The sequence below is a fragment of the Gossypium hirsutum genome, chromosome A12, assembly GCF_007990345.1.
Source record: "Gossypium hirsutum isolate 1008001.06 chromosome A12, Gossypium_hirsutum_v2.1, whole genome shotgun sequence".
NCBI lineage: Eukaryota > Viridiplantae > Streptophyta > Magnoliopsida > Malvales > Malvaceae > Gossypium > Gossypium hirsutum.
This window is the reverse complement of record NC_053435.1, coordinates 93,308,799-93,325,832: the sequence shown is the minus strand read 5'-3', so window position 1 is coordinate 93,325,832 and position 17,034 is coordinate 93,308,799. Positions and strand designations below refer to the sequence as shown.

Here is a 17,034-nt window from a genome sequence, read left to right as displayed (position 1 = left end):
GTGATAAAATAAAATAACAACGATGATAAAAAAAATACTAGTATAATAATAATGATAATAATAATAAATAATAATATATTAAAATAATTAATTTAATTAAAATATCAAAAATAACAAAATGGGGACTAAATTGAACTTAAAGTGAAGTTTTGGGGCAGATTCGAAATAAAAAAATAGAAACTAGGACCGATTTGGGCGCACTGATAACGAAGGAGGACCAAAATGGAAAATATCCTGTAATAGCCAATTTTGGCCTAAAAAAATAAAACTCAAATAAAAATAAAGAATCTCAAAATAAAGTCCATTTTTACAAATATCAGGCCCAATTCATTAAACCAAACCCAAAACCAAATGACCCATTACATCAAACCCTAACCCAACTACCCAAAACATTTCAGCAACCCTAGCCCCCATCATTTCAGCCGCCGCTCTTAAGCCACCAGCCTCCTCACGCGCGCCACCACCGCTCGGGGCACCAACCACCGGCCTTCCACGCGTCTGACACCTGCAAGACGAAACTAACATGCAAAATACAAGAACAAAGAAGAAAAAAAACAAAAATAGTAGCAGACAAGAAGCAAAAAACAAAAATGAATCTATGTAATTCGGTTATAAAAGCCGAAACATCCCTTTGTTTTTTTTTTCTTTTTCTTGGTTACGAATCATCAGAAAATAGAAATAACAAAAAAGGAAAATTACAAGAAGGTGATTTTCATCTTTATTTTTGTTTTAGATTCTTGCTTTGTTCCTTATATTCTATTTTACTTCATTTTTTGAATATAAATATTAAGCAATAATAATAAAAGAGGGGAAAAAGGGACTCACCGGGGTTGAAAAGCCTATCTTCGCGCACCGTCGGCCATCGAGTACGGTGGTGGTACAGCGGGCGATGAAGGAATCTGATTCGTCGGAGAAACAAGTTGGGGAGAGGGTATTTTGTGTTTTTTTTTCTTTGGAAGACAAAAGAGAACGACAGATCAAAAAAATGAAGGAAATTTGGTTTTATTTCACCCTTGAAATGACGTCGTTTGGGGGGTGGGGTCTGTGCACTTTCCCTAAAAGGGAAATTTATGCGTTTAGTCCTTCTCATTCGCAACTCCACGCAATCAGGCCCCCATTTTCTGTCTTCTTTTTTTAAAAAAATTTAACCTTCAGATTTCATTTGGTTTTCGATCTGGTCCTTTGTACTGTAAGGGTAAACGCCAGCAGAGCATCAATGGGATATTTTTCATCTAGCCCCCACTAGTTTTTGCGCGTTTCATTTTAATCCCTGATTAGCTTTCCAGTATTTATAGTTTTATACCCCGAATTTTAACTTATCTTTTAGCCACGTCCTAAATCTATTTAATTCATTTATTAACCTTTTAAAAAAAACGTTTTATTTATATGCTATTTCAAACATTTTTTTTATGTTATTTATTTTACATCTATTCTAACTTATTTTAATGTATTATTTGTTCAAATTCTTATTATTTATTCTAACTTGCTTTATGTACATATGTTATCTTAATCTATTTTATATGTATTATTTATTTTATATTCTTTATATTATATATATATGTATACATATAGTTTATTTCAAGTTTTTTATATATTTATAATTCTTTTAAAAATTCTTTTGTTATATATTTATTTCAAATTATTTTATATTTTTAAGTTATTATATATTATGTATTTCAAATAACTCTCTTTATATTACCCTTGAACTGTTACTATCATAAAATATAATTATATTGTCTATTTTTAATTCTTTTACGTATTATATATTTTAAACGTCTTATTTATTATTTTTAAATTAACTTATATATTATTTATTTTAAAATTATTCATATATGTCATTTTTTAATTTGCTTTGTGTAATATAGATTTTAAAATGCTTTTATACATTATTTATTTTAAACTTGTTTTATGTATTATTCATTTTAAATTGTTTTATTATTTACTTTAATTTTTTTATATATTATCAATTTCAAATTTTTATATGTATTATCTATTTTTTATATACCATTTATTTTTAAGATGTTTTGTATATTACTTATTTTAAATTTCTCACTACATAATATTCATTTTAAACTTATTTTCATTATTTATCTTAAATTACCTTACCTATCATTTATTTTAAACCCTTTTTTACATAAATCATTTTGAATTATTATATATATGTTAATCACTTTACATTTGCTTTTTATTTATTTATTTTAAACCCTTTTTATATATTATTTTTGAATAGCTTATTATTTTAAGTTTATAGAATGTTTATTCTTAAAATTTCTTTTGTATGGATTATTTATTTTCAGATTTTCATATGTTTTTATCTTAAACTCTTTACACATTATTTTTTTTTATAAATATATATATTTATGTGAAGTTGTTTTTTTTTATATACTACGTATATTATTTGTTGTAAATTTCTTTTTACGTATCATTTATTTTAGACTTTTCATTAATGATTTTAAATTATGCTTTATCCTTCACTTTAAGTTGCTTTTACAAGTATTTATTTTAAACCCTTTACATATATATTTTATATTTAAGATTATCTTATTATTTGATTTAAGTTGTTTTATACTATTACTTCATTTCTATGTTTATTAAGCTTAATGTTAAATAATGTATGTTGTGAAATTATTGCTATTGCGTGTATGTTAATTTGCTTACTCGTGTTCATATTATTGCCACGCGCTTGTGGAATATTTTATGCATGAATTATTGTTCTATGTCGCACTATACTTCATTTCATATCATTGCCTCAAATTAGACCCCAATACATTTATCCAACAAATCGCTTTATTTTAACCTAAATAAATAATACACGTCGTTTAAATATTGTATTCGTCACTATTCGAAAACAAAATTTTCCAAATAAGGCAATGTTTTGCATTTTGAAATATCGAGGAATTGTGCCCTAACTTACGGGGTTTCGATTTTCTCGTTGTTTCTAAATAGTTAAACATCCTTTTCGAGTTTTGAAACACATGAAATTCTTATCTAAATTAAAGGACGACCTTGCGCTCCGGAATTCATGGTATTGTGTCCTAACTTACGGGATGTGATACTCCGATATCTCGAGATAAGAAAATCTTTAAACAATCGATTTGAGCTAATTCAAGAATTTTAAAATCAATATTAATAGAAATATTGTATTTCAAATCCCTTCCCGATTTTTTAATTTTAGACATTAAGGCACTAACTAATCAATTCGGTACCAATTTTTGGGCGTGTCGAGGGTGCTAATCCTTCCTCGCACGTAACAGACTCCCGAACTCATTCTCTCAAGTTTCGTAGACCAAATACACTATTTTAGTAAACTAAAATTGATTTATTAAAACAAAGGTGATCCGATCACACCTAACAAAGATCGGTGGTGACTCCTGTTTTAATTTCCATTTTCAAACATAGTCGATTCCCTTTTTTTTTCAAAAAAATGGTTTCGACATATCCCATCCTCCCAAAATGCACAGCACCAAGAGGGACTGAAATGAAACAAAAACAAAATTTCTGGGCAAAATTGAAAATACGAAAGATTTAATTACAAAACTATAAAAAAGCGGAAAGGCTAAAAGTGAAATTAGCCCTTCCATTAAAACACGCGGATCCTTGGCCTGGGGCGGGTCAGATTGAGCAAAACGACTCGTTTTGGGTGTTTAAGGCCGACCTCAAAACGACGTCGTTTTGAGGGCCTATAAAAGACAGATTTTTTTTTAAAAAAGTTCATTTTCACTTGTTTAAAAAAAAACCTTCCTTCTTCTTTTTTTTTCTCTGCAAGTGCTCTCAGCCCGATCAGAACTCCAGTGATCCGTCGCGTCTCCGCCGCGATTTTAATTTTTTAATTTTTTTTAAATTTTTTTATATATGTATCTGTATATATATATATTTATACTATTTTTTTAAAAGGAAAATAAAAAAAATAAAGAAAATATGTGTGTATGTATATTCGGAGGAGGAAAATAAAGAAAGAAATAAACTAAGAAGATGAAAGTAAAGACCTTAGCACAATTTTGAGTATGTTCTCTATTTCGAAAATGTTGTTTTCTTTTGTATTTTTTGTTCTCTGTTTTTTTTGGAAAAAGAAAATCCCTTTTACATGATGTTCTTGTGGCTTTATATCTAGCCGAAAATACATAACTTTTAACCTATTTTATATTTATTGTCATTTCTGCTGCAGGTAAGTGGGTGATGGAGCAGGTGGTGGCAGTGCTGACACGGGCGGTGGAGCAGGTGGTGCGGCGCGCTTGTAGGTTAGGGGCTAGGGTTTGTGATTTCTGAAAATAGGTTGTGGGCTGTGGTTCATTTGGGTTTAGGGTTAGTTTGGGCTTTTGGGTTGTAATTTTGGATTGTAAAAAGAACTGGACCTTTAATTTATTTTTTTGTTTTTGTTTGGTTATTTTCTAGGCCCGGGCCAAATTGGGCCTCTACATTGATAATTTGTAATAACTTGATACATTAACTGTCTTTTTAATTTAAAATTTTGAAATTCTATGTTGAGTTGGTATTTAAATAATATAATTAAATTTTGGGTTGATGACGAATAAAATGTTCACCCTTGTAAAAAAAAAAGGGTTTAATGCATAATTTAGTTTTTTTGGATGTTAAAAATTAATGGTTGAGATTTTCAGTCAATCATATATTGCCATATAAAATGGCAATGTTTAAAGGACTAAACTGGGAACGTCTAATAATGTTAGGAACCGAAGTAGACAAAAAATACTTTAAGAACCAAAGTGGGAAAAATTGTATATTTCAAATACTAAAGTGTATATTAAACTTTTTTTACTAGAGTCAAACACTTTATTGAAAGTGAACCTAAAATTAAATTTAACTATTAGTGAGATACCAATTAAAATATTTAAATATTTTTGAAAAAAATTAAAAATTTATTTCTAAATTTAAAAAGTATTAGAAATATATTATGAATTAGTATTTTGTACGCTGACAATGTAATTCTTTTTATTCTATAAGCAAACATAAAAAAGTGTGGTCTCCTTTTTTTAAATATTTATTTTATGTATTTGACTGCTAATGAGTAGGGGTGTTCAAACGATCGGTTCGGTAATTAATCAAACCGAACTAGCATTAACTGAATTAATCAAACTGTATTATCCTTTAACCATTAATCAAATCGAAATTTTAAAAAATAATAACTAAAATTTATATGTTTTTATCTTTTGTTTAAAACAAGTATAAAACATATAAAAAAATACATTGATAATGTTTATTTGTCTTGAAAGTTAATTAAATTAACGGAATTAAAATGTGGGTTGGTAGATGGGAAAAAAAGTGAAACCAAAATTTTGTTTTCAAAAGTAGTGGGGCAAACAGAAAATCGAAAAAAGGAAAAAGCATTTTAAGGGTTTTTTTTTAGTTTCCACCAAGTAAAAAAATTCAAAACCACAATTAAATGATGAAACAAATTGAGTCAATGTAAATTTAAAAGGTAAAACAAGAATACAGATCTTAATAGTCGCCTTCCATGCTTCAAGGACTTGGTTTTTTTTTCTTCCATACTGATACGACTCATACGCTGACCCATTACCCATAATGAGTGCCCTTTCCTTACATGCATCATTTTAAACCTCACAAAAACTAACAAAACCAGATAAAAGAAAACAGCAAGAACCCAATTTCATAATTTCAAATAAAGAAAGAGAAATGGAAGACTAAAATTTTTCTCATAAAAAAAGAAGATATCTTTAATCCTAAAGATTAACAGCTCCATTTCCAGTGAAAAAAAAAGGACCTTTGACAAAAAAACACCTAAAAAATCTAATGTGAGTGCCAGACGGTGGTAAGTGACGTGGAACTCAAAGGTTTGTCACTGCGTTGGGTTAAGGCATGAAAGCCAATGACCGATGGCGAACAAACGTCGAACGATGATGGTGACTTGGTAGACATCTGGCGGTGGTGACTAGCAGTAGGGATTTTGGTAGATTTCAGATTAGGAATTTTCAAATTTGGGAGATAAGATTAGGGATTCAGGATTAGGGATTCCAATGTGTTATTTTTAGTTTTTAGGATTTTTAGATTTTCTTTATTAAATTATTAAATTATTTTTTAGTTTTTAGGATTGGGTTGGGTTTATAAATGTATATTGGATTGGGTTTATATTGGGTAGGACTTAGGAATGCTAGGGGGTGGGTTGGTGGTTGGGGTTTGAGTGGGCACTGGGCTAATACATAAATATATAATATTAATTATTAAGTTTGGTTAATTACCTGATTTTGAACCTAACTAAATGATAACTGAAATTCCAAAAAAACATTAATCGACCTCCGGCTGAACTAAGTTCGATCACCAACCAATTAACCAAATTAGATCAGTTTGGTCGGTTAATTTAGTTTTAACAGAAGTTTAAACACTCCTACTAATGAGTCCCAACCACCCCGTCATCAGATCCATATTTCTTAGGTGAAGTTGTGCGAGCTGAGGAAAGTTGATTATAGTATGCAACGTTACATGAATGATCATTTTCTAACTAGCTTTGTAATGGCCATGCTCCTCACTAATGAATTCGTAAAACCTATATCGATCAAGTTGGAAAACTTTGTTTCCATCTTTACTACTCTAAAAGGATATGGCTTCCTACAATCCTATTCCAATTATTCTTTTTTTTTTTTACATATATCAGGGGTGCTTTGCAGATTAATGTTCTTGTGTATGCCGATGATTTGATCATTTCTACTAACGATTTTGCTACATTGAAGCTTTTTAAGGTGTATCTCAATAATTATTTTCATATGAAGGATCTCAGAATACTAAAGTATTTTTTGGTTATTGAGGTTGCTCGTAGTCCTCAAGGTTTGTTTTTGTGTCAACGCAAATATGCATTTGATATCATTTCTGAGGCAAGATAATTGGAAGCCAAACCAGCTGGCTCTCCGATTGAACAAAACCAAAAACTTGCACATGTTACAGGAGAATTGATTATAGATCCTAAATCCTATTGGCGATTGATGGGTCGACTTATATATGTTGTTGTTATGCATCCAGATTTAGCATACTCTGTGCATGTTTTATCTCAATTTATGCAGCATCCTAAGTAGGAGCATTGGGACACGACAATCCAAGTAGTGCGTTATTTAAAAGGTGCTTCAGGCCAAGTACCTTCCTTTATTCAGTTAACAAGTTGTCTTTATAAGGTTGGTGTGACTCAAATGGGGTCGCATGTCCCATCACTTGACGGTCTCTGTAACACCCCTAACCCGTATCCGTCACCGAAATAGGGTTACGAGGCATTACCAAACTTATACATTAACCTTTGTACAAAACTAAGTCATAAATTTACATTCCAAATCAAAACTTTTCAAATTTCTTCAAGAAGTCCCTAATATGGGCCTACGGGGCCCAATACATGCTTTGGAAGTGGTTTGGGCCTAAACTGGCAACTTTGGAAATTTATCCTTGAAGATAGGGGCACACGCCCGTGTGGCTTGAGACATGGTCGTGTGGCCAGCCCATATGGAATTCTAACTTGAAATTTCTTAAGTATCAAAGGGGCACACGGCCTGAGCACACGCCCGTGCGGCTAGGCCGTGTGGTACACTGATTTTTCACCATTTTTAAGCCATTTTCAAATGATTTTGACACACGACCATGCTTGAAACCCGTGTTCTTCACACGGCCAAGACACACGCCCGTGTGTCATACTCGTGTGGACGAAATAAGGCCATTCCTAGCCTCATTTCTCACCCCAAACCAACTCATTTACCTACATGAAATCTTACAAGTAAATACCAACCAATTCAACCAATTACCAACATTCAAATCAACATGTTTCTATAATAATTCACAACATATCCATCTCAAACATGCATTATTAACTACTTTTATTACTTAATTACAACCCAAAATATTAATCAATCATTTGGCCACAAAAGCTTATACATGCCATTATATCAAAATAGGTTTATCATTTTTACCAAAATGAAAGGATTGATAGTATGATGATAGCTCCAACCCAATTCCAACCTTCACGAGCCTTGAGCACTATAAAATAGGAAAAATATAAACTTAGTAAGCATTAATGCTTAGTAAGTTCATATAACCAAACTATACTTACCATTAATATATAACAAGTAAATCACACATAAGGCAATTTATCCATCAATTTAGCAAACTAGCAAATATAACCTATACACAATCATTCAACCAAATTGGTTAGTACAAAAACATTAGTATGCATAGATGAGCTCATCATGTCATCTTCTTATTTCATTTGTTAATAGATTTTCGTTGAATCTTTGAATTTCTGATGGACCTTTCCTTTTCTAATTGTACACCCGAGGTGCACATTCCCTTTTCAAGTGGTACACACGAAGTGTACATACCCTTTTCAATTTGTACACACAAAGTGCACATAACCTTTTCAAGTGTACACATATAGTGTACATTTCCTTTTCAAGTGGTATACACAAAGTATACATTTCCTTTTCATATGGTATACACAAAGTATACCTAACCTTTTCAAATTGTATCATTTGGGTACACAAATCCTTTTCAAGTATTACCCTTTCGGGTTACATTCCTTTTCATAATAAGATTAAAAGATTATCCCTTTCGGAACAACCTTCCTGCAACATATGCAGGATCTCATATACACGGTAATCATCTGTCCAATCGGAAATCAATATTCAAACGGATTCATGTAATATTTCATCATTTACATGTAAATCACAAATCAAGATTTATTTATTACATGTGCATACCAATTACAAATCATAATACACAATATTCAACAATCAATTCAACACATTTACATGCTTAATTTAGTTATACGAACTTACCTTGACAATTGATCGTATTTATTAATTCGAGACTTTTTCTTTCCCTCGATCTTTTTCTTTGTTCGACACTTCTGGATCTATATAAATAAATTTAATCATCAATTCTATGATTTTTACATTCAATCAAGCCCATTTCACATTTTAGGCAAAAGTACCATTTTGCCCGTAAACTTTTAATTAATTCCAGTTTCATCCCTAGGCTCGGAAATTGAAATTCATGCAATTTACTCATTATTCCAAGCTTATTCAAAATTCCAATATAACATTTACAGCACATGTATTTCATAAATTTTAGAATTTTTCCAAGAATTTCACTACTTTGCAATTTAATCCCTACACATATTTTCACTAAAAATCACTTTGTAAAACTGGTTTATCTTTTAATAATCTTTCATTTTCTATCAAAAACTTTCAATTTACAGCATATTCATCCATGGGTAATTTTCTAAACTTTGGTTTTCTTTTAATTTAATTACTCAAATAAAGAAATTAAGCTTTCCTGATTTCAAAAATATAAAAATTACTAAAAACGGGATATAGAACTTACCAATTCAAGCTTGAAAAATTTCCTTTCTCTCTCCTAGGGTTTCCATGTATTTTATGAAGAAGAAGATGATATAAAATGGGTTTTATTCTATTTAATCATTTATCATACTTTATTTAATTCCATTTCCAATTTAGTCCTTAACCTTTTTCAATTTTTCCATGGATGACTCATAAAAATATCTAATTGCCATATAAGGACTTCTCACTTTTAATTCTATAACTATTTAATCCTTATAACTTCTAGAATTCAACTTTGACATTTTATTCAATTTAGTCCTTTTTGCAATTAGACACATAATTGATAAAATTTTTCGATAAAAATTTTCATGCAATATTCTTATCATAATACCTATCATTTTATGAAATTTAAATAATTTCATTTTTCGGACTCAGATTTGTGGTCTCGAAACCACTATTCTGATTTCACTGAAATTGAGTTGTTACAACTCTCCCCCTTTAAGGATTTTCGTCATCGAAAATCTTACCAGTGAAGAAATTCGGGTACTACTTTTTCATGATATCTTCAGGTTCCCAAGTAACTTCTTCAATTCTATGTTTCTGCCAAAGAACCTTTACCAATGCTATCTTTTTATTTCTCAACTCTTTTGTTTCCTGTGCTAAAATCTTAATTGGTTCCTCAATATATGTCATGTCGGGCTGAATTCCCACTTCTGCTGGAGAGATATCATGTGATGGATCCGATCGATACCGTCTTAACATTGACACATGAAAAACATTATGAATTCTTTCAAGTTCTGACTGTAAAGCTAACCGATAAGCTGCCGGTCAAATTCTTTCAATGACATTATATAGTCCAATAAACCAATGACTTAATTTTCCTTTACGGCCAAACCAGAGAACTTTCTTCCAGGGTGACACTTTCAAGAATACCTTATCACCAATTTCAAACTCAATTTCTTTTCTTTTATGATCAGCATAAGCCTTTTGTCTGTCTGAAGTTGCTTTCAGGTTATCTTGTATCACATTTACCTTTTCTTTAGTTTCTCGAATTAGATCAACCCCATGAATCTTCTTTTCACAGATCTCTCTCCAATACAATGGTGTTTTAAATTTCCAACGATATAAAGCTTCATACGGTGCCATTTTAATACTGGATTGGTAGCTATTATTATAAGCAAATTCAATCAGAGGCAAGTACCTTTCACAGTTACCTTCGAATTTAAGCACACAACATCGTAACATATCTTCTAAAATCTGAATCACCCGTTCTAATTGACCATCAGTTTGAGGGTGGAATGCAGTACTAAAATACAATTAGGTACCCAATGCTTCCTGTAACTTATGCCAAAATCAAGATGTAAATTGAGGATCTCTATCAGAAATAATAAAAACTGGTACACCATGCAATCTAACAATTTCAGAGATATACAATTCAGCTAATTTATCCAATGAAAAGTCCATAGGTATCGATATGAAATGTGCTGACTTTGTTAACCGGTTAACAACTACCCAAATGGCATCTTTCTTTCTTGGTGACATAGGCAATCCCATTACAAAGTCCATGGTAATCTTTTCCCATTTTCATTCTGGTATTTTGATTGGCTGTAATAATCCAATTTTACTAGCATACCACAAAATAAAGCTGGCAGTGCACATACTCCAATTTTACTTTCACCAAGAACGGGTACAGAGGCTCATGAGACTCAGGCAAGCATCATCGAACCAAGTCCACTGGAAGGGATAGCTAAGACATCAAATAAAGAAACTGTTGAAGAACACCCTGCTCCCCCAGATTCTCAAACGACAAAAGAAATTATGAAGGTCCCAACAGCAGGTATTCTTGATGCCTCTAAACATTCTGTCATTCTCTTTAAAGAGGACAATCAACCTATAAATAAGAGACTTTCTTAGAAGAACAAAGGCATATCAAGAGCTTCTCAAATTGCAATACCAGCAGCACGTGGTATTACAAAAACAGGGAATGCTCGGAAAGGGAAAAATCTTAAAGTCAACAAAGACAAAGGTAATCATTTTAAAGCTTATCCTTCAAAAAATCTATTATCTAAATCTATAAGTAGCATGGTTGAATTACTGCAAAACCAAGCCCAACAAGGGTTGGTAAATGAAGCCCCCGTAGGGATAGGAAGGAAAGCAGGAGACAACGTAGAAACAAAACAGTAATTAGATAAGCTTCGATACAACACTCATTTCTTTTTTCTAATGAGTACTAGAATCTCAATTTTTTCGTGGAATTGCCAAGGGTGCGCAAATAAAAAATTTATTCGTACGTTTAGAGAATATAATAGAGAACACAAGCCGGACATTGTTAGTCTACTAGAACCACAAGTTAGTGGTCGCAAAGCTGATGAAGTAATTGCAAAAATAGGATTTCAGTATTCACACCGTGTTGAAGCTAGAGGATTCTCAAAGGGACTATGGCTTGGCTGGAATTCCTCTGTTAACCTAGAAATTCTTCGAAATCACCCCCAATTTATTCTTACACGAGCCTCGTACAGAGTTCCCATCCAAAACATTCTTATTGACTTCGTCTCTGGAAGCCCAAATAAAACAAAGAGGACGCTTCTGTGGGAATCTTTAAAAGAGAGTATCCCTTCAACGAATATTCCCTGTTTGGCAGTTGGCGATTTTAACTCTATCTTGTCAAAATATGAGAAACAATGAGGGTTATCTGATGGGAAATGTTGTCCTCAATTCAAAATTTTCGTTGATAATAACGATTTACATGATTTAGACTTCCGAGGACCTAGCTTCACATGGCAAAGAGGAGGGGTATTTGAAAGACTAGATCGTACAATTGGTAACATAGTCTGGATCCGTTCCTTCCCAAAATGCCTAGTCACACACCTATTGAGGATTAAATCTGACCATCGACCTCTTTTAATAAATTTGTTCCCTGACATCGTAGTAGCAAAAGAAAGACCCTTTCGTTCCTAGCTGGATGGGTTCACCATCAAAATTTTTCCAGTGCTATTTCTAATTTATGGGAATATAGTGGGGACATGACATCTACTCTAGAAAATCTTACCATAGGGCTAAAAGAGTGGAATAAAAACACCTTTGGGCGCATTAGAACTCGGAAACGGGAAATAACAAAAAACTTAAGCAAGATACAGCATGCCCTCGAGAAGACAAACTCAACTTTTCTAATACAAAAAGAAATGGAATTAAGAGAAGAGCTGGAAGGAATCCTTAATCAAGAAGAGTTACTATGGAAGCAAAAATTAAGATGTGACTGGCTTAAAATAGGAGACAAAAATACAAAATTCTTTCATGGTCGAACACTCTACAGACGGAAGATTAATCGTATCGATACCTTACGCAAAGTAAACGGGGAATGGCTTTTTGAGCCCAATGAAGTCAAAGCATAAGCAACAAATTTTTTTCAAAAACTCTATGGAGAAAAACCTGATGAGAGGAACGTTTTTCCGTCCAATCACTTTCCCTGTTTAGATCAAGTAGACATTGATTTTCTAGGGAAAGATGTATCAAATGAAGAAATCAAAACAGCACTCTTTGATATGGCCTCCTTAAAAGCACTAGGAAGTGATAGATATCATGCCTATTTTTTCCAGACTCAGTGGGGAAATATTGGAGGCTCAGACTGTTAATGGGTTAAAGGTATATTTAGAGGAAGAACCATTGAGCCTGAACTAAACAATACGCTTATATTGCTTATCCCAAAAATTGCCCAACCTAAAGAGATCTCTTAATTCAGACCCATCAGTCTCTACTCAGTCCTTTATAAGCTAGTCATGAAAGTCATTGCCAACAGATTTAAGATAGTTTTCCCAAAAATCATTTCACAAGAACAAGTGGGATTCATTGTAGGAAGAACAATCTCTGGCAATGTCATTATTGCCCAGGAAGTGATTTACTCCATGCGAGAAAAAAGTAAGAAATGGATGACAGTTAAAGTTGATTTGGAGAAAGCTTATGACAGAGTTTGATAGGATTTCATTGACAAGTCTATTCAAGCTACAGGATTTCTAGACTTTCTACGGAAAGTTATTATGTCAGTTATTTCGACATCCACCATGCAGATCTTATGGAATGGGGTTCCTACAGAAAAATTTCGACCAGCAAGAGGAATTAGGCAAGGATGTCCCTTATCACCTTATCTTTTTGTGTTCTGTATGGAATGGTTAGGCCATAGTTTTCAAACAGCTGTTAATACAGGAGAATGGAGCCCAATAAGACTCTTTAGGTCAGGATTTGCCTTGTCACACCTCTTTTTTTCTGATGACCTAGTGATCTTTGCAAAAGCTGACAAGAAGTATAGTATGTTACTAAAAGATATCTTGCAAAGATTCTGCACATATTCAGGCCATTGAATCAACGCACGCAAAACTAATATTTTTTTCTCAAGAGGGGTGGACGATATTACGAGTAACCAAATAAGTCGATCATGGGTTTTCAAAAAGTCCAAAACCTAGGTACCTATTTAGGGATCCCACTTTTACATAGCCAGATTACCAAAGGCACACTAGAGTTTGTTGTTGAAAAAGTTAGAGCAAAACTATGGAGCTAGGATGTCAAGCAATTATCGATTGCAGGAAGACTCACATTGGCTAAATCTATCCTTCTAACCATCCTAAATTACTTCATGCAGTCCATACAAATCCTAAAAGGAGTTTGTGAATAAATTGAACGATTGGCGCGACAATTCATATGGGGCACCAGTACAGGAAATCGAAAATTGGCCTTAGTTGATTGGAAATCTATCTGCCAACCACACAAGTATGGAGGGTTGGGCGTTCGCCATTTGAAAGATCAGAATGCCTCTTTCCTTCTAAAGTTAGGTTTTAATATTATCTCTAAAAGGGATTCCTTATGGGTGCAAGTCTTAAGATCGAAGTATCGAATGATAGAGACGGCCCCAGATTGCATCACACGTTGAAATTGTTCAGTTGTTTGGAGAGGAATTACAAATTTCTGGCCATTGCTAAAAGAAAATCTATGTTGGGCCATTGGCACCAGGGAGAATGTCAGATGCTGGGAGGATCAATGGATTCCAAAATTAGGCCCACTTAAAGAACACGCTTCATCAGCAGATGGAATTACCACGTAATGCCGAGTCAAAGACATGGTAACTGAAGAGGGCACCTGGGACATCAATACCCTAAGGAATTGGTTAACAGAGGACATAATTTAGAAGATTATAAACATCCCTCCTCCCCATCCCCTTGCTGAGCCCGACAAAATCTGCTGGAAACCTACATCCAATGGGAAATTTACAATAAAGAGTGCATACCATCTACTAAAAGGGAATACACGGAGTGAACAAAGCAATAACTGGAAAAACATATGGAAATTTCAAGGGCCACAGCGGGTTCGATTTTTTTTATGACTGGTTTATAAACAACGTCTGCTTACAAACTTTGAACGAGTTAGAAGAGGGATTAGTCAGAATGAATCTTGCCCAGTATTCCATTATGCGACAGAAGACATCCTGCATACCCTTAGGGACTGCTCAGCGGCCAATGACCTTTGGAAATTAATAGTCCCTACTACAATATGGGCCCAGTTTTTCTCTGGTAGCTTGTTTGACTGGATTTAGACTAATGTAGGATCTCATAGCCAGTTAACAGGACAAGAAATTCCTTGGCCACGCTCTTCGAAATTATTTTATGGAGGCTATGGAAGAACAGAAATTTGCTCCGGACTTCCATAGAGTTCAATGGAAGTTATTAAAGCATCAATTAGTTGGGCAAAGCAATATAATGAAGTCAGTAGTAATGTCTCATCTTTTAACAGAGTCTTAGGTCATCTCCCAAGGAATAGTTTTAATTTTGACTTAAGAGAATGTTAGTTTTATAAGTTTCTTTAGGAATTTACCTTACACCAAGTATATATATATTAGCCCTCAACTCTTGACAGATTACGCTACCGAGACCAAGAAATAAAAAACTAAAAAAAAAAAAAAGAAAATAGTTTCAAACCCACCATTGTTGGGTGTTTGGTTTTTTATTCCTTCCGTCAAAGTTGGCTGCTTTTTGGCGCAATTAAAAAAAATGTTTGGCTGCTTTTCTTAATATTTGAGTCGTAATCGATGACTGCATATAATTCAGTCTGCATTCATCACTCCTTTAAATGATCAAATATTTATAGGATCAGTATCACTTGTAAGCTTTACAGGGAAAAAGGGGGAAAAAAAGTGCGGATCAAGCATAGATGGAAAACATGGGAGTTTTAGGCAAGGTGGTGGATTACCTTCTATTGTTATCATTCTTTAGCATCACATTAACAGCTCAGTTGGACATCCCCGAGTCCATCCTCCCCCACGCCTACAATCCCTTCTATCAAGTTTATACCACGTTAACCCAGGATTATTTGGTGCTTGAGCAGCCTGGTTTTTTCAAGGCACTTATGACGTTGGAACTTGTTTACCAACTCCCTCTCGCTTTGCTTAACATCTATGGATTGTTATACTCCAAGCCCTGGTTCAACACCACCTGCCTCCTCTTTGGTGCCTCTATCGTTGCCTCTACGGTAACTAAAATAATTTTCTTTCTTTCTTTACTATGCAAATTAATTTTATAAACATGATCCCTTTCGTTATACTTATATTTGAATTCCGTTCTGAATTCAGACAGCTATGGTGGGAGACATTCTGAATTCCCAGAAGGCATCAGCCAATTTGATGGCCATGTATTATCCACCGTTTCTTCCATTAGGGGTTCTGGCTATAGTGCGAGGGGTGGTTGGACTATCGAGCAAGGCTGCTCCATCCATTGGCAATGGACCTTCGTCGGCTGTGAAAAAGAGGGCTTAAATTAAGTTGAGCCCCGATAGGTTTCAAACATCTTCTTTAAGAGACCATACTAATACAATAATAAGGGAGGGATTCTATTCTGTTTTATCCGCAGCTAAATAAGGATAAAAAAAAAAAACGAAGTAGGCAAATTACAAATATATTAGCAATCTAATAGTATTTGTAAAACTTGCTTAGGCTGCATTTTCAGCTTGTTTTGTTTACAGTGTGTATCGCAGTTTTTAACGGCCTACTTGTCTTTGATTAATGAAAATGTTTCTACACTTGAAGAATTTTATTTTAATTTCAGATTCTGGTCAAGAATGGCAGGCAATGCCAAAATAATTGAATTTATATTTAATCCACCGTCGAAAGAAAACACAAATACTTCAACGCCTTCACACTTCCGCTACCATACCTTAACCTTAAATATTCAACCACCATTTCAAATGCCACCATTTTTTATTGGTTTTTAAAAACTGATAAGTCTTTGGTTCAAAATTTAAGTCTACTTTTATATTCATGTTTATTTTTTTAATATTTTAATAAAAATATAAAAAAAAATTATTTATAGTTTAACATATGAAATATAAAATTTTAAAGTAATTAACATTAATTATTTGTAAAATTTAATTTAAATATATAATTAATATTTTAAAATATTACCAAAATACAACCATTATAAATTTAAATATATAATTTTACATATTTGAAATAAATTTTGATAGGAAAATAATTATTTACTTAATATAAATATTATATAAAATATATTAGATTATAAATAAATTGTTTTTGCTTTTTAAGTTAAAAAGCTATTTTAGTTGCATTACTTTTATCTCTCCAACAACACTTTTGAAACAAAGCCATAATCAAACGTCACTTCAGCTTAATTAGTCAACAAGGCAAAGGTAAAAGTATTGGAATTTTAGCTTTTACATTTAAGGTTTACTATGTGAAAATTATGTGAATTGGTTA

The 17,034-nt window shown here is 32.8% G+C and overlaps 1 protein-coding gene and 1 long non-coding RNA gene across 2 annotated transcripts; one reads left to right on the top strand and one right to left on the bottom strand.

Annotated features, from left to right (window-relative positions):
• Positions 1–230: 230 nt before the first annotated feature.
• LOC107937856 (uncharacterized) lies at positions 231–1,149 on the bottom strand. Its single transcript, XR_001694779.2, has 2 exons — positions 826–1,149; positions 231–505 (listed from the first exon to the last, which is right to left on the bottom strand). It is a non-coding gene; the product is annotated as an uncharacterized lncRNA (long non-coding RNA).
• A 14,039-nt stretch (positions 1,150–15,188) lies between these two features.
• LOC107937855 (uncharacterized) lies at positions 15,189–16,343 on the top strand. Its single transcript, XM_016870845.2, has 2 exons — positions 15,189–15,797; positions 15,898–16,343. Exons 1-2 carry the CDS (start codon positions 15,480–15,482, stop codon positions 16,078–16,080), a joined length of 501 nt encoding a protein of 166 aa, XP_016726334.1. The 5' UTR covers positions 15,189–15,479; the 3' UTR covers positions 16,081–16,343.
• The last annotated feature ends 691 nt before the right edge of the window (positions 16,344–17,034 follow it).

Excerpts from the sequence above, each read along its gene's own strand:
- LOC107937855 (XM_016870845.2), top strand. The coding sequence starts at position 15,480 with ATGGAAAACATGGGAGTTTTAGGCAAGGTGGTGGATTACCTTCTATTG. Across the intron at positions 15,798-15,897 it reads CCTCTATCGTTGCCTCTACG|ACAGCTATGGTGGGAGACAT; the intron begins GTAACTAAAATA and ends TTCTGAATTCAG.